Source organism: Pantherophis guttatus, chromosome 8 (assembly GCF_059756535.1).
Source record: "Pantherophis guttatus breed Tessera chromosome 8, ASM5975653v1, whole genome shotgun sequence".
Lineage (NCBI taxonomy): Eukaryota > Metazoa > Chordata > Lepidosauria > Squamata > Colubridae > Pantherophis > Pantherophis guttatus.
This window is the reverse complement of record NC_142070.1, coordinates 23,747,852-23,768,603: the sequence shown is the minus strand read 5'-3', so window position 1 is coordinate 23,768,603 and position 20,752 is coordinate 23,747,852. Positions and strand designations below refer to the sequence as shown.

At 37.8% G+C, this 20,752-nt stretch overlaps 1 protein-coding gene and 2 long non-coding RNA genes across 5 annotated transcripts in view; 2 read left to right on the top strand and 1 right to left on the bottom strand.

Annotated features, from left to right (window-relative positions):
• Positions 1-2,425, top strand: part of PAPSS1 (3'-phosphoadenosine 5'-phosphosulfate synthase 1) — a 41,965-nt gene extending 39,540 nt beyond the window's left edge. For all 3 annotated transcript variants that reach the window (XR_015729291.1, XM_034442236.3, XM_034442237.3), the window contains one exon: positions 1,568-2,425. Coding sequence is in view for 2 of the 3 variants with exons in the window: in XM_034442236.3 (XP_034298127.1) it covers positions 1,568-1,706 (139 nt within the window). In the remaining variant the exon portion in view is untranslated. The remainder of the gene's footprint in view (positions 1-1,567) is intronic.
• The window catches only part of LOC148112567 (uncharacterized), a 39,566-nt gene that overhangs the window by 300 nt on the left and 18,514 nt on the right, over positions 1-20,752 (bottom strand). The gene's annotated exons all lie outside the window — the stretch shown is intronic.
• On the top strand, positions 15,491-17,708 carry LOC117679919 (uncharacterized). The gene is made up of 2 exons (XR_004595484.3): positions 15,491-15,729; positions 17,499-17,708. It is a non-coding gene; the product is annotated as an uncharacterized LOC117679919 (long non-coding RNA).

Below are 20,752 nucleotides of genomic sequence, written 5' to 3'. Positions count from 1 at the left end.
TTTCACACTGACTAATGACATTTATCCTCAACAAATACTGTATTTTTCCCCCTAAACTTTAAAGCACACAAATTTTCTATTAAAATTTATATTATTATATTTACCTTTTTGTTTTAAATAATTACTTTGCAGCTGCATCAGACAGCTACAATTACTGGACAAGTAGTAAGTTCTTTGATTAGAACTTCACTTCAATATGAAAAAAGTGTTTGATTATCTTTTTTGAAGCATGTGCTTTCTACTTCTCTCTCTAGTTTATATCCCCAGCTTTCCCGTTTTGATTTCCCATCTAGATGTTAACCCAAAGTCCAAATAACCCAACTTGGCATTTTGAAGTCTGCCAAGATTGGCCAGCTGTGGTGGAACAGAAATATAATAAATAAATGTTCATAAATAATAAATATAAACAGACAAGGAATGGCATGATCAATCATAATCTGAATATATGAAAGTACTATTGCAATAAGATTTGTTCTTATTTCATGTTCTTTTTAAAAAATTGTCAGGCTCAAAGTCAAAAAAGATTCTACAAAGCTTTAAATATGACCAAGGAGAATTCATAAAAAAATAAAACTATTAAAAAGTAATCAGTTATTAAGCGGCTAAGAACAAGATGCCAAAAGCATAGTAGAATAGAAAGTTTAATCTTGGATGGGGAACTAATGAAAAGAAGGAGTAGGGGTGACATGATAGCAGGGTTCCAATATCTAAGGGGCTGCCACAAAGAAGAGGGAGTCAAGCTATTCTCCAAAGCACCTGAGGGCAGGACAGGAAGCAATGGGTGGGAACTAATCAAGGAGACAACCAACCTAGAACTAAAGAGAAATTTCCTGACAGTTAGCCCAATCAATCCGTGGAACAACTTGCCTTCAGAAATTGTGGGTGCTCCATCAGTGGAGGCTTTTAAGAAGAGATTGGACAACCATTTGTCTGAAATTGTATAGGGTCTCCTGCTTGAGCAGGGGATTGGACAGGAAGATTTCCAAGGTCCCTTCCAACACTAATAACATCACTTTTGGGGGGAGTTTCAAGATAATCATATTCCACTGCTGGAATGGCCTGGGAATAGCCCAGACCTTAACCCAATTGAAAATCTATGGAGCTGACTAAAGTAGCTTGTTAGTCAGAAGTGACCCAGCAATAAAACCCGCCACTGAAAAAAAAGTCATTTGTACTTAAGACCGTTGCAGCATCCCTTCACTCATGTGATCAAAATCCAAGCGCTTGACAATTGGTGCGTATTTATGACGGTTGCAGGGTCCCTGGGTCATGTGATCACCACTTGCAGTTTTCTGAGGCAGTTTCCAAAAAGCAAAGTCAATGGGGGGGGGGAATGGGATTCGTTTTATAACCGTGTGATTCATTTAACAACCTCAGTGATTCTCTTTTAACAAGTGCGGCAAAAAAGGCACGACTTGCTGAAAAACATCTTTTCTTAGCAACAGAAATTCTGGTTTCAGTTGTGGTCATAAGTTGAGGACAGCCTGTATTACTTTAAATGAAAACAAGCTTCAATTGAAACTCACTGCATATTCCTTCTAAAAGGTTTCTTTTCTTTTTATTTTAGCCATGAAGATTTTGAATTCATTTCAGGAACTCGCATGCGCAAACTGGCTCGAGAAGGTCAAAATCCTCCTGAAGGTTTTATGGCTCCTAAAGCGTGGACTGTGCTGACAGAGTATTACCAATCCTTGGAAAAAGTTTAAGTTGCTCTTATCAATTGCAGATCAACCTTTGACACTTGATTTATTAATAAGACAAGGGACCACTCAGTGATGCTGCTTTGTTGCAGCTTCCGACAAGAAAACCTTTCCTAAATATCTTCCTTAAGAAACATTCTCTGCTTTTCTTACATCTTTTGTTACATATTGCTAACAAACTTTTTTTTTAATGTATTCTCTTTATGTTTTTTTTATTATAGTAGGGTTTTTTTTTTTTTTTTAAATCCTTTGTTTTAATATTCTATTTAGTCTTTGTATTTGACCTGCACTTTTCTGGGATGCTGAAACTTACTTTTTTTCTTTTCACTTTATGTAATGGAATTCCAGTGCTGTGTTTTATAATTTAAGGAATAGCTATTATAATCTGATTACATGAGCTAGAAAGAGGTGTTGAATTTGATCATCATAAAATAGCTTTTAGTGTACTACACTTGTACTTTGCAGTCTGGACTTTGAGGTTCTTATATGGAATCTCCAAAGTAATCTTGTATGGGAAATTAAACGTTATTTGATAAATTTGTGATTTTTATTTTTGCCTAGCTTTTTCTTAATCATGTAAAAAATTATGGGAAATACAAGAGGGCATCCTGATTATATGGATCACTAATTTTGTTTCATATGTTTCTGGTAGTTGTAACATTATTGCTGTCTTTCAAACTTTTGTTTTAAACTTTTCTGCTCAATATAGTGCTCTTTTAAAATTATTTTGGTTGATACGATTATTCTTTAAGCTCCAGTCTCATTTAGCTCAGTGGATTAGCTCCTAATTAAACACAAAGGTTTGCCCTTCTGGAGAAAGGAAAGCTTCAGTAAAAAGATATTTGTCTGCTTCAAAAGTGCCTGCTTTGATCCTTTGACATTTCAATATTTGGGAGCTGCAAGCTAACTGAATTAACATAAAACAGCCTTGTTATTGTAGAAGCTGTACATGTGAATCTTGACTTCTGGCTAGATACCATCTCTGCTTTGTTTAGATACTATACAGTTTGTGTCCTTAAAGTATCCATGCCTTAAAAATAAGGTGAAAGTTTGTATAAGAGCACGTTCTACAGCAAAGCATGCAAGAAGGTTCCAGACTCAGTTCTTGATTTTTCCAGTTAGAGCAGGGGGTCAGCAACCTGTGCTCCGGAGCCACATGCGGCTCTTTGGGCCCTCTGCTGTGACTCCCTGTCAGGTGATCCCAACACTGGCTGGCCCGCCCCTCACCCTTCCCTCCCAGTCACTCCTTGCCTGGCCTGAGAAAGTAAGGGCTACGGCGGAGGATGGGAGAAACGGCCAGGGCATAGACAGAAAGGTACAGAGAGAGGGGGGGGAGAGAGAGAGATAGAGAGGTACAGAGGGAGAGGGGGGGAGAGAGAGATATGTCAAAAGGATTTTGTAGTTACCAGTGTTTTTTAACAACTGGTTCTCTGCCCTAATGACCGGCTGGTTAGGCATGGCTGGGGGGGGGTCATGTGACTGGTGGAAGTGAGTGACATCGAGTTGGCCACCCTATTCAGGTTTTGTGGCTTCCAGTGTTGTCTGTGGGAAACGGGTCCAAATGGCTTTTTGAGTATTTAAGGTTGCAGACCCCTGAGTTAGAGGGACTAAAAACATTTGTTTCCAACCCTGGAAAGAGTTAGCTGGGGAATTGTTGGACTTGATGTCTACATACATTAAACTTGCCGAGATTAAGAAACGCTGGTCTATCGAGACAACCAACACAGAATTAGATAGATGAATAATTTGCTTCTATAAAAAGGAGTTTGCAAATACTCATAACAGTAATTTGGATTATGTAAGCTTGTTAGCCAAGAACATTGCAATTATAGGTGAAGAAAAATAATAAGAGCAAACAAGCATCAAGAACTCCCCTCCATGTATCTGCTATTTCACACACATACACAGAATCCTAAGGACTTTTTTTAATCCATCTACTTAAAATTATACAGTCCATGATTTACAATTACCTTGTGAGACCAGAACTTCCATTGTAATGTTAAGTGAGTGATGCCCAATTTTATGGTCTTTTTGTCAGGATTAAATGAATCACAGGGTCATTAAGCAAATCTGGCTTCCCCTGTTGGAAACCCCCTGGGAAGGTGGTAAATGGTGATCAGGTGACCCCAACACATTGCAACCATCATAAATATATACCAGTTGCAAAGCCCCCAAATTTTGATTGTGACCATTAGAATTTTGTGATAATTTTAAGTGTGGGAGTTGGTCGTAAGACACTTTTTTTCAGCACTATGATAATTTGGAAATCATTAAATGAATGGTTGTAAATCGAGGACTACCTGTATGGGCAAAAATAGCCATAATTCAATGTTAGTACAACATTGAAGAAAAAGGGATCAATCATAGTTAAAATTAGGCAATAACCCAATGGGCAAGTCAATATGGAAAAAAACAACATACTCATTTGTGAAAAGATAGTATTTTGGTTAAGACTATGCATTAGAAAACCTGCAGTTGAATCATAATTTGTGACAATATCTGACCACAAATGTAAATTTGATCTAGTATGATACCTCCCAGCTAAAACATATGAAGAACAGTTGCAGGAACTGGGTATGTCTAGTTCAAAAGTCTTCAAACTTGGCAGCTTTAAGACTTGTGGACTTCAACTTGTGGACTTCAGCATAGCTGGCTGGAGAATTCTGGAAGTTGAAGTCCACAAGTCTTAAAGCTGCCAAGTCTGAAGACCTCTGGTCTCGTTTAATGAAAAGAAGGGCTAGGGGAGATATGACAGCAGTGTTCCAATATCTCAGGGCTGCCACAAGGAAGAAGGAGTCAAGCTATTCTCCAAAGCACCTGAAGGTAGAACAAGAAGCAATAGGTGGAAACTAATCAAGGAGAGCAGCAACTTAGAACTAAGGTGAAATTTCCTGACAGTTAGAACAATTAATCAATGGAACAACTTGCCTCCAGAAGTTGTGAATGCTCCAACACTCCAAAAACAGGAAGTTTTTAAGAAGATGTTGGATAACTATTTGTCTCAAGGGGTGCAGGGTTTCCTGCCTAAGCAGGGGGTTGGACTAGAAGACCTCCAAGGTCCCTTCCAACTCTTATTCTAAATTCTAAGCTGATAAAAACATTGAGGACAATCTCCAGGTAATAAAAAAGGCATGTGTAGGAGATGACCAGGAGGAGCCTGAGGGAGGGTACAACAGGCAGAACAAGAAACAAAGGATGGAAACTAATCCAGAAGAGAACCAACCTAGAACTAAGATGAAATTTCCTAACAGTTAGAATCATTAATCAGTGGAACAATTAATTGCCTCCAGAAGTTGTGGGTGCTCCAACACTGGACGTTTTAAAAAGAGATTGAACAACCATTTGTCTGAAATATATAGTTTAGTTTAGTTTAGTTTATTTGATTTGTATACCGCCCTATTCCCGAAGGACTCAGGGCGGTGAACAGCCAAGCAATAAAATACATAAATACACAAAATTTAAAAACCAGATAAAATCAAATTAAATCATTTTGGCCCGGACAGATTAAAACACCCCAATAATTTAAAAACAGATTAAAATTTACATATTAAAAGAGGGAGGAGATTAGGCCAAGCCCGCTTGATGGAATAAAAAGGTCTTCACAGCGCGGCGGAAGGTGCGCAGATCCGGGATCCTCCGTATCTCTGGGGGGAGCTCATTCCAGACGGTAGGTCCCCCCACAGAGAAGGCTCTCCCCCTAGGGGCCGCCAGCCGACACTGTTTGGCTGACGGCACCCGGAGGAGTCCCTCTCTATGAGAGCGTACTGGCCGGTGGGAGGCTATTGGTGGTAGTAGGCAGTCCCGTAAATAACCAGGTCCTAAGCCATGGAGCGCTTTAAAGGTGGTAACCAAAACCTTGAAGCGCACCCGGAAGACCACCGGGAGCCAGTGCAGCTCGCGCAGGAGAGGTGTCACATGGGAGCGCCATGACGCTCCCGTTACCACCCGCGCGGCCGCACTCTGCGCCAGTTGGAGCCTCCAGGTGCTCCTCAAGGGGAGCCCCATGTAGAGATATAGGGTTTTTCTTGCTTGAATTTGGACTAGAAGACCTCCAGAAGACTCTGTTATTCTGTTAAATGGCTGCTACACTAGTGGAGAAGGAGCTACCCTAAGGAACAGGAAGTGGAAGATGCCTGTTTATTGTTCCTCCAATAAAATTGCCAGGCCTTACTTTGATAGGCCCGCATTATTTTTGCAGTCATCAGGATTCCTGCCAGTTTGCAATCTGCCATTTGTATCTATGGCGTAGGTCACCCAAATTCATTTATTTTGGGGTCACAGGATCACATTTGAGAACTCTGTCCTAATATAGCCCTGTTAGCAAGATGGAATTGCTAAACAATTCCTCTTAAAGCTATACACACTCAAAATCGAAGTCCTGAACAGACATGTAGACATTTTTTTTTCTGTGAATGAAGACTAAAGAACTTGGCTTGGGTCTGGGACTCTGAATTTTACTGCCTGGATTGTTCGATAGGAACAGATCTGGAATTGTTGCAAACAATTAAAGCTATTAAAACAAGTCTGGAGGATTCAAATGGTAAATATTATTATATGCACAATTAAAAGCAGAGAAAATAAATAATGATTTATGTCTGTGATCTCAGTTTTGCCAGAAAATTGGTAAGAAAAATACCATGGTTTCCTACTTTGTCATCAAAATGGCATAATTTCCCGATTGCCTTAAGTTTACTGTTTTGTGTGCCTCCATTACAGTGATGTGCATCTGGAAGATTTGCCTCTTAGTAATAAGTGATGCAAATTGCAGAGCATTAAACGAAATGGCCAAACCAAAAATGCAGATCGCTGCTCATTGCCAGTGGTGAAATCTATTTTTTTTTACTACCGGTTCTGTGGGCGTGGCTTGGTGGGCATGGTGTGGCTTGGTGGGTGTGGCAGAGGAAGGATACTGCAAAATCTCCATTCCCACCCCACTCGGGGACCAGCCAGAGGTGGTATTTGCCGGTTCTCCGAACTACTCAAAATTTCCGCTTCTGGTTCTCCAGAACCTGTCAGAACCTGCTGGATTTCACCCCTGCTCATTGCTAATCTTATTAGTTTGAAAAACATTGCTTACAATTTTGTGAACCTATTTATATTTATATTACAAATGAAGCCCCTTTTCTAAGGTTTACAGCCTACTCAACATACCTAATTAAAAAATAGTGCAAAGCGGTATCAGTTGCAGAAAATCCAGTTATAGAAAAGGACTAAATAAAAAAAAATAGTTTAGAAAAAAATATATATAAAGTATAAGTAAATTTATATACGATTTACTTATTCTGTGGAACCAATACTTTCCTAAATAAGTAAACAGTCTTCAAAAATAAATGATTTGCAAAAATTAACCATGGACTCTTGTTACTGACCAAGCTTTAATTTTGAGAATCTTGAAAACAAAGGGTAATTATTGGACGCCAGTAAGAAGTCTAACTTTTAATTGGAAGTGATCATCAATAATTCCTCATCATAATGAACTGACACATCTCATAGGGTGCCTTAAGCTTGAATCCTGGGTTCTATAATCTTATTTAAAAATAATAATGGCTCTGAGGCAGAGATGGCAAATATGTAAATGTCATAAAATGAATAGTATGACTAATCTAGAAGGCAGAAATAAAATTCAAAACCATCTTATGAATTAGTGAAAGAAGCTTCAAAAAACAAAATAAATTTGATAAGGACAAATGAAATTCTTTTCACCCAAGAAAGAGGAATCAAAGCACAGGGACAGAATAGAGAATCCTAGGGCTGACAATATGAACAAGATCTTTGAATAATACTTGAGTATAAAATGAATAAAAACAATTGGTGTGATATGGCTGCAAAAACTCAAATGGAATTTTATGTTGCCCTAAAAGAAGTATTCTTTCCAAATAGTAATGGAAGTAACAGCTCCATTTTATTTTGCATTTAATAGGACCTCAGCTTGAGATATAGTGTTAAAATTTAACCCTCTAAGCTTGAACAGAAAAGAGTTAAAGGATGATCAGAGGTTAGAATTAAATGCTAGTAGAGACACTGACTCCTGGAATACCGCCTATCAGCTTTTCCAGGCTGTGGGGATCACCACCACCCATCGCTGCTACCTATCACTGCCTCCGCACATCCCATTTTTGGCCTCCGTGCACCCCATTTTTGGCCTGTTCCAGGTGGCGGGGATCATTGCCGCCACCTATCCCCGCCGCCTGCAACGGGCCGAAAATGGGGCACGTAGAGGCGACAATAGGTAGCAGTGGTGATAGGTAGCAGCGGCAATGGGCAGTGATGGTGGTGATGGGCAGTGGCGATCCCCACAGCCTGGAACAGCTGATTGGTGGTATTCTGGAAGACCAATCCAACTGCCAGTCAGCTGCTCGTGCTAAATCAGGCTGTGCTGAAGCTGACCAGGCTGTTTATTGTTTGCTGCAAGGAGGCAAATTGCTGGAGGCAGAGACCAAAGGGTGGGGGGGGGGCCTTCGGCAACATTCGCTGTATAAAATAGACATTTCCACCCACTTTTTTGGGAAATAAATGGCCTAAATTAATTAATTAATTAATTAACAAAAATAAATGATTCTTTCCAATAAACATGGAGATATCTGGGGCAACCATAGCAGTTTGATTAAATAATTTTCTTCTATTTATATAACTTATTGATTAAATATAGTCCATCAAGTCAGTGTTGACTCTTAGTGATCACACAGATATCCAGGTATAACCTTAGTCTCATTCTTTAGGTGCCCCCATCGCCACCGTAATGAGCCTATCCATCTTGCTTCTGGTCATCCTGTTCCCTTCTCTTCCACTTTGCTTAGCATTATGGACTTCTTGAGAGAATAATTTATTTGTACTGAAGATAATACAAGCGTGCATTGGTAAAGGAAGTTTCTAATAAGAACAAGGTGTGCATAATATGTATTAAAGATGCATAACTAGAAGCCTCTAGGCAAACAAAAACTGGCTCCCATGTGGCAACAGAGAGGGATAAAAGACTGTCATTGTTGGCAGTAAAGCTGCAGGCTCTTGAAAGAGAGGACTTTGCCGAGCATTTCCAATCCTTAACTGGGAAGCCCTTTGGTGAAACTACTGATCAGCAAAAGGGATTTTCATCAGGAAAGTCCTCTGGCATTCCATGGAAAATGATGCTTTTTTCATCCTATTACTGCAGTGGAACAAAGAGGGGAGAGTTCGCAAGCCAAGTTCATTCATATAAAGTTCCAATTGTCTAACCTACAAATATTGTATTTGTGCAGCTTGAAATCTGCCAGAAGGGGGTGGGCAGCAGAGTGGAAGCAATTTCCCTGCAACCTAACATCAGGCTTTAAAGTCACATCTGCAACTCCTAAAAAGCAATTTAATGTCCCCAAGTTTAAGTCCCCCAAGTCCACCCCATTTCCATAATATTCAAGGAGACTTGTAAGTAATCAAAGGAATCTTTTTTCTAAAGATTCCTAATGCACAGTACCATTATGGGGAGCTAACCATCCCATATGTCTTATCCTATTCAAGTAAATAAATTGCAACGGGACTGAAATAAGTACTGGATTCCTGACCTGAATCTCTCCACTGGAGAAAATGTCATCCTCAATACCCATTTTATATTATCATGAATCGACAGTTGCATAAGCTGAAACTCTACCTTTGCACTTTTCTTTTTCCAGTGAGGGATAGGTTGAAAAGGGTTAGTTTTGTATGGTATCTTTCCCAGATGGCTCTTTGGAGTATATAAATATTCCCCTGATATTTGCTGTTAAAGTGTAAAAAATTGTAAAATTTTTCCATTATAATTAAGATTCATTAGGACAGATCTGATGTATTTCCTTGCAGTTTGAATTCAGAAGGAGGCTATTGGCTCTGAAATGGTGAGAGATGCCTGAATTTGAAACTTTACTATTGTATCTGCATGCTGTCCAGTGTGGAACTAACACTACTAGAGTGTGAAAGGTGTATGAAAACATTACGGGTGTATACATGAGATTCATGTTACTGTACTTATTTATAGATAGGTGGAAAGTTAATTCTCACCGCTTCATAGATTGTCTAACTTTTTCTATGGTTGAATATTCTCTGGTAAATTATTTAGAAGATCAAAATATATTGAACATATGTTACATGTGCACACTAAACTAGTGACAAATTAATTCCTGGCAGAAAATAATGACCAAACTATACATAATTAGACTCATTTGATTAGTTGCATTTAGTCTCGTAATGAAAGATGACTTTATTTTACATGGGGAACTTTTAAAACAATTAAATTGTTCCTGCTAATAATTAACTCCTTAGCAAAATGTTTTCCCCTTCGAATTTAGTAGGTAAACATTGCACCAAAGTTGAAGTAAAACCAAATCTTAATATAATAGAACACTAAATGGTAATGTGTGCAAATAAAGCAAACCGGTCATTTGAGCTAAACTGGTCTAGCTTGAGTTAATACATAAATAATAAGCTAAATTATCCTGAAATTCAAAATTCAAAATTGAAGGGATTATCTCAGTCCAAGGTTTGTTTTATTTTTGTAAGGAAGTACTGTCTCTAGTCATCTATATTTATCCTAACTTCTGCATTGGAAAACCTTCTCTTTGATCACAGTCCTGTTTTAGAATCTTTGTACAGAATTATTTATAGCTGCTATAATTTCTACATGTCTCTATATTTCTACTCTATGAAGTGCTATAATCACTGACAGCATCATACTCAGTGTTTCATTGGTGGGATTCAAATTTTTTTACTACCTGTTCTATGGGTATGGCTTGGTGGGCATGGCAGTGGAAGGCTACTGCAAAATCTCCATTCCCTCCCCATTCCAGGGGAAGGTTACTGCAAAATCCCCACATCCTCCCAATCAGTTGGGACTCAGGAGGCAGAGAATAGATGGGGGTGGTGCCAGTCAGAGGTGGTATTTACAGGTTCTCCGAACTACTCAAAATTTCCACTACCGGTTCTCCAGAACTGGTCAAAACCTGCTGAATACCACCTCTACAGTGTTTGTGTAACTGCTAAGGCTACTTGAAACAATTATGAAAGAAAAGCTTAAAAATTTAGAAACAATAAACTAGCAATGTTGGTTTATATTGAGAACTTGGTCAATAAATTATTTTTCTCATGCCACAAATCTCAGAATTTTGTTTTTCTACGATTGTCAGACTTTAAATGATCATTTTGGTTGTTTTCTTCCTCTGCCTCATCATTTTTTAATTATGGAAGGCATGGCGGCCAAAGCAGAGAACATATAAAATGAGAAAGTGTGTAATTTTTTTTTAATTTAAAAAATAATGCATCTAAGTTTAGTTTTCCTGCAAACATAATACACACAGTGCCAAAAACATAATCAAATGCATATTTTGGCTGACACTTTTAATCATCAGTTAGCATTTTGTGAATTCTTACGAAGGGTGCTCATTATATTATAATATTATAATAAAGTAGAATCCACCAAGGCTGCAGACCAAAAGTGATAGACATTAGCTTCCTAGCATCACTTATACTAGTGTACTTATTTACACACTTTTGTATTTATTTATGCACATGTGTAAAGAGAACACCAAAGGTTCTGCAAATTGTCTGTGTTGGTAAAAAAAAGAAGTCAAGAGGGCTGCAATAATGTGAAATTCCGTTTCTTTGTATGTATGTGTTACACATGTGATGCACATAAAATGCACAGTGGATCAGGTGGTTGTAGCCATTGTCCTGATGTATCTGAACCACACAGTAGTTTTTTGCACATTGAGCCTGCCAGATATTTTAAAAAGTTTAAAGATAGATTCCACCTAGCAATAGGAAGTGGAAATTGTTAATGAAAATTATCTAGAAGTCTTTACTGACAAGGGAGAGAGAAAAGGGGAAGCAGATTAACCAGAACTGCCTAGCAACTAAGGGATTAGGTTCCCATTCAGTGGATTAATTGCTACACAGAGAAGCTGCTTAGCGAGTTAGCAAAAAGCAATGAAAGACAGTATACAAACACAGCAAGGAAAGATAGAGAAATAAAGTTAAGAGGCTGACATAGCAGAGCAACCTAAAAATATAACACAGTGAAAAAAAGGAGCTTTGTAACATTAACACGTTGTAAATACTACTTCACCTATTGGTCCAGTGGTTTAGTTCTAAAAATTGTTTTGTTAATAAAATCTCAAGGTGAACCGCTCCAAACTCGACTGCAGAAAACACAACTTCAGCGACAGAGTGGTCAATGCCTGGAATGCTCTACCCAAACTCTGTTGTTACAGCCTCAAACCCTCACAGCTTCAACCTTAAACTGTCTACCATGGACCTCACCCCATTCCTAAGAGGTCCATAAAGGGGGCGTACATAAGCGCACCAGCGTGCCTACTGTCCCTGTCCTACTGTCCTCATTTATTTGTATTCATTTCCCTCGTTCAGGTCCATGTTCATATTCATACCTGCTGTCTAGTTTGACAAACTAATAAAATAAAATAAATAAAAATGGTTTTCTACCAGATCGGTTGAACCATCCCAAGTCCAAGACCCCTTACCACATGCTCCAACGGGGTTCCCTAGTTCCTCATCCTATACTGGTTAGTGCTTTGTCAGCATGAGGATGGGGAGAAGGATGCTAAAAACAGGAAACAACCAATACTGTCTTTCTCCGCTCCATTCTTTGCTTTCCAGCATTAGCTTTTTCAAATAAAAAGAAACAATGCTTGCTACTGTCAGTGAGACAACAAGGCACTCCTCTATTCAGAAGAAAAAGGCTGAGAAAGAGTCGGTTGGCTTCTGCCAGGAATCTCAGGGACGAAGTTCCCCACCCTGCAATTTCAGAGAAAGTCTGCAAAACGGTGGTTGCAACATTTGCTTTGGAGAAGGAGCCAAGCCAGTTAAGTCTGAATCAAGAAGACCCACAGCATCCTGAGGCCAGTACGGGAAGTTTTCTTCTTCCTTTATGAGTACTCACTTTGGAGGATGCAGAGTGTATCTGCCTTACACATGGCATTTAATACTTTTATTGAGTAATTTCCATAATGAATGAATAACTCCATTGGAAACACAGACACAGACACACACACACAGATATAGTTTTTGGTGGATTGATGCCAGACTAATTTATCTCTGCTAGTTGACTTGTCAATGATATTATCAGGAAGACATTTGTTCAAGTCCCACATTGTCTCTGGTCTATTAGAAGCATACACTGTGTTAAGACCTGACTCCAAATGAATGTTCTTGGAAATATTTTGCGTGGAGCCAACGGCATGGGCACAACCATTTTTGCTGGAGCTATGTAGCTGACAAATGCTTTCCTGTCCTATGATGATAAAGACATTTTAATTGCTCTGGGCTTTCATTGTAGTTCAAACTTTCACAAAGCCTGGTTTGAATTCAAAGGCTCCTTTTTCTTCTCTTTTCTTTGGAGCAATGTGTCTTTCAGCACAATCATGGTTTGAATTAGCATTTATATGTATGCCGAATATATTGCGCGTTAACCCTTTCTTTTATATTCCATGCATTCTTTAGGCAAAGACCAAAGTGATCTTGTGTGACCCAGAACAGAACAGAATTCCTTTTGATAGTAACTCAGGGGAGCAGAGTCTTCTCAGCACAGACCATCTACTCAAACTTGCATTACTTCCTTCAAAGATAAGAGAGCAGTTTGGGAGGAACCCAAATGGATGTATTTTCTTTATATGCCCTGCCTGTGCAGGATTTCTTTTTGTTTTCATATCTAAAAGAGGTCGGGAGGAGATCATGAAGATTCGGTTGTGGTTCTTTGCCCATCTACATGGTTATTTTGAAATTAAATATGCATTTTCCTGAAGATAATGGGCTTTCTTCATTAATCGCAGAAAAAAAAAATGACATGAAAATGAGTTAGGAATTTTGAAGAAAATTAGTTTTTTTTTTTATTGCAAAAGTTTTACAATTACATTTTCACCCCATTTTTCTCCCCCCCAACCCACCCCAAACTCCCCAACCTAACCCAACTTAACCCTCCCTATCCTCCCCTAACCCTCCCCTCCCCCCGGACTTCCACAGAATATACTCCCATCAAAAACCCCTTTTATATAAAACTTGAACCCCTCCATCCCCCATATAATTTTCCATCTTCACAAAATTTAAATATTTCTATCTTAATATAATACTGTCAGTGAAAAGCTATTTGATACTTCCTAGTTTGATATTTGTTCTGCACATAATCTATCCACTTTTTCCATTCCCATTCATAATTAGTTTTATATCTCCCATCCAACAAATGCTAGTCAATCCAGTCATCTTGGCTAGAACCAACTCCTGGTACTCATGGGATCTACTAAGGTCTCAATCATCTGGCAGGATTTCCTGCTGACGTGTCTCCAAGCGTTTCCTTCACTTGTTCTATTTTTTCCAGCCCCAGCAGTAGTCATAGATCCTACTTCCCAAGAGAAGATATCAGGAGAGAAACTTTCTCCATGAAGGTTTTACAGATCAGAAAGTGGAGTAGTGGCAGAAAAATGTAGAGATGTTTTTTTTTAAAAAAACAACCAACAACAGCATTCTCTGAGCATTCAGCATTCTCGCTTTTTAGTTATATAGGTTAGGAGGAATAGGAAAGCAACTGCTTTATAACACTAGCTACGTATTTATGTATTTCTTGCGTAGGCTTATATACAGTTCAGTTATTTACTTCAAAGTTATTTACAAGCGAATCCTCCTGCCCATCCACCCACCAAACCCAAGTCAATCATGAAAATACATTCCCTTCCATAAAACCCATGGCAACATCTCTCTTCCTCTACCTATCAGAGTACCTATCAATGTAAATCAATCTCAGCATAAAAACATCCCTCAAGCCAAAATATTTCAGATATTCATTATTAATTTTGCAAATTGAAATTGTGTCAAGTTAATTTTTAAGCAGTTAGAAGAACTGTCTATACTTATTTTGAGCAATACAGATCTATGAATGCTGTTAAAAATGAATTTAACATGCTTCTAAGATCTATTTTTATTACATTTAATAATATTGAGAAAGGGAAATAAATCTCATAATTTTTATCTTCAAAGAAATTAAACAATGCATTTTGTATCTCGAATATACTTGGGAAAATATATATAAATTTTGATCTATTAATCAGCTAGATTTGATCGTATTCTAATAGCTTCCATTCATCAAGAAGACATATGTTGAGGAATAATTTTTGCCTCTTTGCAGAATTTGAGATTTATAAATGATCACAAGACCGGGTCAAAAACTTTTCCTTCAGAAAATTATTGTTACAATTTCATCTATAAAACCAGGAAAGACATCAGACCCTCACGGTTTTACAGCTGAAGTATATGGAATTTCCAGATGCTGTTTTATTGGAGGTACGTGATAAAGTTTTCCAAATCAAATTCAATGCTTTAATTTTAATGAGACATATATCATAGTTATTCCAAACCAGGCAGAAAAAAGTTTATATGCATTTTCAAATTCTAAACATCAATAAGCATGGATAAATTCAGATCTAAAATGTTAATAGCCACTTTGGCCTGATTGCTTACAGTTTGTTCTTACAATTATACATCCAGTTCAGGTTGGATTTATATGAAGCAGACAAAATTGTAATAATATTAGGATTTTAACTGAGGGGTGGGGTTTGCCTTGGCATAGAGAGAATCTAGTGGCTATAATTTATTTTGACACAAAGATTGAATGTGGTGGGCTTTAACTCACTTTGTATCTGAAGCATTGTACTCATATGATTTATTCTAATCCTAAACTGTGAGTTATGAGGATACTTCATAGTGGTCCCTGCCCTGTGGAACACCCTATCCTCTGAAATCTAACAGAACTCTTCTCTCTGAGCCTTCTAGAACACCTTGAGTAGTTGACCCTTCCCACAAGCATTGGGTCCGAGTAAGGTTGGATCCAAGTGAAGTTGAAATTGAATCTTGACATGTGGTGGAGTGTTGCCTTTGGGGTACTGGGAGTTTTTGCTATGGTTTCAGGGTTTGATGTTTTTATCAATTTTTGTAAGCCTCCCAGGTTTATGGTATGTAAAATGTATGTAAGAGCTGCTAGCTGTGAGTTCAAGGGGACTGAGACAATGAAGTCCAATGAAGCCAGGTAAGCACCTGGAAGCTGAGCTGCATCTAAAGAGCATTTGAATTTCCCAGTGGCTGGTGGAAAGAGGGGACTGGAGGCTAAAACATATAATGAATGGTTGCTGGATTTGGGTATGTCTAGTTTAATGAAAAGAAGGACTAGGGATGACATGATATCAGTGTTCCAATATCTAAGAAGCTGCCACAAAGAAGAGGGAGTCAAGCTATTCTCCAAAGCACCTGAGGGCAGGACAAGAAGCAATGGATGGAAACTAAACAAGGAGAGAAGCAACCTAGAACTAAGGAGAAATTTCCTGACAGAACAATTAAACAATTAAGTGGAACAATTTGCATCCAGAAGTTGTGAATGCTCCAACACTGGAAGTTTTTAAGAAAAGATTGGATAACCATTTGCCTGAAATGATACATGGTTTCCTGCCTAAGCAGGGGGTTGGACTAGAAGACCTCCAAGGGCCCTTCCAACTCTGTTGTTCTATTCTATTGTAAGATGGTAGCTATCTAAGTCTTTTAAACAAACACACACACTAACAAACAATTGGGATTGGGAGTTTTATAGGCTTGCTGTTTATGATATAATTTTCCAAAACTTCCTTCTTCTTGTTTCTGCTTTAATTTATTGTTATTAATGTTGCTCTTATTTTATATTATTAATACTATTACATACATTTTCCCTGTTAATTTCCTTGAAAAAATACAAATACACACAGGATTCTTTGAATGGTATTATGGAGATTTCAATGCAAACAAGCTATCCATTAGAGAAACTATTATATTTGCCATCATCAATGTCATTATTATTCACAATACCTGTGAAAATTTAAAAGTAAGATTGTTTAGGACTGGAATTAAACTTCCTTAAAAAGTTGATTCTTCTTCCTGATTGAAAAACAACAAAGAAATCAAGGAAGTTTTCCTTTTTTTTTTTTAAACTTAGTAACAGGCAGCAGTTTTGCAAGAAAGAGAAAACCACAAAAAACAGGTATAGCCTAATGATGCAAGTTAATAAAGAATGAAAAATAAAGAACACCTTTAACTGGATCAGGTATTGTCTAGTATGCATCCTTTGGTAAGGACCATATAAAACTAAAAAGTCAGTTCTAACAGGGATGTGGTGATTGGAAAGACTTAATTGCCAAAGCATAAATGAACAGGTGAACTTTCATCCCAGAAACGTGTGAACATTTAACCAAGAGACTGGGTGCCTTAAATGCAAGACCAGTAGCTGACAACAAGGCACCAAAAGAAACAAAACATTTACAGATCTCTTACGCATTTCAAGAGGAACAAGAAAAAATTGGATGAGTAAAGCCATCAAGAATAAAATACCATAGTCTTGAGAGGAGAGTGACAACCAGAGATGAAGAAACTGATAGCAGTAAAGCAAAATAGGAATGGAGGCATCTAACAAAAATGGCAGTTGCCAATAGGAACCCAATATAAAGCAAAATTACAAATTGGTATCAATTTAAAGGGTCATCAGGAAAGTAAGAAGAGCTACATTCCAAAGAAATGCCAAAATCAAGGCAGAAAGAGTTATGCTCATGAAAAAAATGCATCATATTTTATCAGATTTTCCTGGCATAACAGTATATCTAAAATAATATCTCTGTGTGAAATATATCTGAACTAGAATGATAAATTCAGTATCAATAATTGTTGCTTAATACTAAAGGCTGAGTCTACATGTATCTGCAATATTAGAATATTGTAGATTGGGAAGCGTTTGGGAAAAGAAAATAACATTGATTGGTTTGTCCTTTTTCTTTGCAGTTACTAGTTATAGAAATACAAGATTTCTTCTGTCTCAGTTACAGAAACCTAGCATTCAACATTCATCCTTCTTCTAAATTGGAGCAGCTTTGGCTGAAGAGTCTTCAAAGATCCCTCTTTATGCTTTGCACTATATAGCATCTCTTTTAGTGTATTAAAGCTCTTCCTTTCCCCCTTTTCCTTTTTAATAAACCATGTGGTTTAAACATCCGTGCGCCTATACACTCTGTGTATTTATTATTTACCTTTACCTTCAGGCACTTCTAAACAGCTGGACTTAATGAATAAAAATCATCAGTGAAATCATGCCATGTGTTTGCCAGAAAAGAATAATTTATAGCTAGAAGTATTACGGAGGATGGGAAGAGAAGGAGGGAGAGCTGCCCAGATCAACAAAGCATTCAAAATCCCTGATGTTTTTGTGCAAAGCAGGCACCTGTAGTGCTCAAGGCAATGAAATTGATTAGCAAGTATTCATTCTCTTCCTACCGTGAGTGACCATGGGAATTGTGAATCAGAAAAGGAATTATTAGAGAACTTGCAAGATTCCTCAAAAAAAAATAAAAATAAATTAAAAAGTCTCATTAGCCCTCCACAATCCTAACTATCTGGAACATTATGTCATTCACAGTGGGTAAATAGAAAGGAAGCTGGTTTTCTGTCTCCTTTTGAACTTCTCAGAATAATTTTTACATGCAGCTAATAGTCTAGAAGGTAGCATGACAACAGTATTAGACAATGTGTAACGTAATGATGCAGGGACTATATATTGTATTCCATTTCAGCAGGTCTGAATTGTTTTATTTGCGCCCTGTTTCACAGCATATGAATGACTTCTACTGCTAACAATTATCACCTAAAAATGAAACTATGATGGAAAGAGAATTTATGGTTCCTTTAAAAATTTCGTAAACAGGAATTTTTTTTTTTACAGTTCTGGTTAATATTGGGAACATATTATTTACGCCATAATAATTTGAGAAGTTGCACTTTGTAGCCATTTATATTGGTTCTTCTGTTTTAAATTCAGCCTGGATATTGAGCTAATTATTAATCAAGTATGTTTCCAATAAAAAAAGTCAAGATGGCAGAAAAATGCATCTCAAATGTGTACATTCTTCCATGTCCAGCACAATTTGAGGGCTTGGTTGTCACATTGTCACTTTTAGGAGCTGATTTGTCAGACTCTGAGCATTGCTTCCTATATTTTATTTTTATTTATTTATTTAAAACATTTATATAGCTTCTGGATTTTAGCAGACTCTTCCAACATCATAAATTCTGTTGTCTTATTTTTTTTGTTGATAATTTATGTTAAAGAAAGAAGGAAGGAAGTAGCTCAAGGAACTAGAACAATCTATTACAAATTGTTTCTCACCCATCTATGTATGTATGTACATGTGCATTTATTTAGTTCAGTACATTACTATTAACCCTATGGATGTGTATGTATCAAGCTGATGTACAGTTAAAAACATCAGAATATGAATTAAAAGGAATAGCCAAATTTGTTGCAAGAAAGAACAAAATAATCCTCTGACATCTAGAAGAGAAAAAGGCTTCCTAATTGTAATCTTTCCAATCTAAAGTTTTTGGGATTAGAAATCCCAGAATTCCTAACAACCTTGATCAATGGTGAAGATGATATTAGTCCTGAACCCTTTGGCCTTGGTGGTAAAATAGGCTGGATTCTAGCTTTTTTCCCCTTTACAAGGGAATACTGAACTCCTAGAAGAATATATAGATTTGTGTGACTGAATCTCTAGTTGAAGTGGGAACTGGCTAGCATGGAATCTCAGCAGGGTAGAAAGCATTGGAGATCTGATCCTCCCACTTCCCAAATCACTAGTATGTTTATTTGGTTATTCTCAAGAGAATGCAATCAATATGGCGAGATTCTTATACTGTAAATAGGCAAGTAGCAATAAAGAATCTCCTTGAATCAGTTCATAGTGTTGTTCTGGTTCCTTGTGTATGACAATTTGTCAGCCATGGTTCGTACTATTAACTGACTTGGTCTATATCAGTGGTGAAATCCAAATTTTTTTACTACCGGTTCTGTGGGTGTGGCTTGGTGGGCATGGTGTGGCTTGGTGGGCATGGCAGGGGAAGGATACTGCAAACTCTCCATTCCCACCCCACTCCAGGGAAGGATATTGCAAACTCTCCATTCCCACCCCACTCTGGGGCCAGCCAGAGGTGGTATTTGCCGATTCTCCGAACTACTCAAAAATTTCCACTACCGGTTCTCCAGAACCTGTTAGAACCTGCTGGATTTCACCCCAGGTTTACATTATATGTGTGTGAGCATTGTAAGATTTTAAAGTAGCAAAAGCACATCACATACAAGGTCATGAGCACAAATGCAAATTAGGAAATGGAATTTTCAAACAGATGTAATCAGTGACCACTAGATAAGTCTATACTCCTGTTAGAAGTGCTGATACAGTTCTACAGAGGAATTATTGAGTCTGTCATCTGCACCTCTATAACTGTCTGGTTTGGTTCTGCAACCCAACAAGACAGGCACAGACTTCAGAGGATAATTAGAACTGCAGAACAAACAATTACTACCAACCTGCCTTCCATTGAGGACTTGTATACTGCACGAGTCAAAAAGAGGGCTGTGAAAATATCTACAGACCCCTCGCATCCTGGACATAAACTGTTTCAACTCCTACCCTCAAAACGACACTATAGGGCACTGCACACCAGAACAATTAGACACAAGAACAGTTTTTTCCCGAACACCATCATTCTGCTAAACAAATAATTCCCTCAACACTATCAAACTACTTACTAAGTCTGCATTACTATTAATTTTCTCATTGTTCCTATTACCCATCTCCTTCCACTTATGACTGTATGACTGTAACCTCGTTGCTGGTATCCTTAAGATTTATATTGACTGTTTCCCTATGACTATCATTAAGTGTTGTATCTTATGATTCTTGATGAATGTATCTTTTCTTTTAGGGACTCTGAGAACGTATGCACCAAGACAAATTCCTTGTGTGTCCAATCACACTTGGCCAATAAAGAATTCTATTCTATTCTAGAAGAGGAGTAGTAAATAATGAAAATTGAGGCTTGAATCCTCAATCGTGCCTTGATATTCATTCAGGATAATGGCTTATCAGTAGCTGAAAATTGGTGGAAGAAAGAATGTCAGGGAGCCCACAAGTAGCTGCCTTGAAAGTACTCTTTGCTAAGTGATTGAAAGGCAACAACAGTGGTGGCCTTGCTCCTGAAAG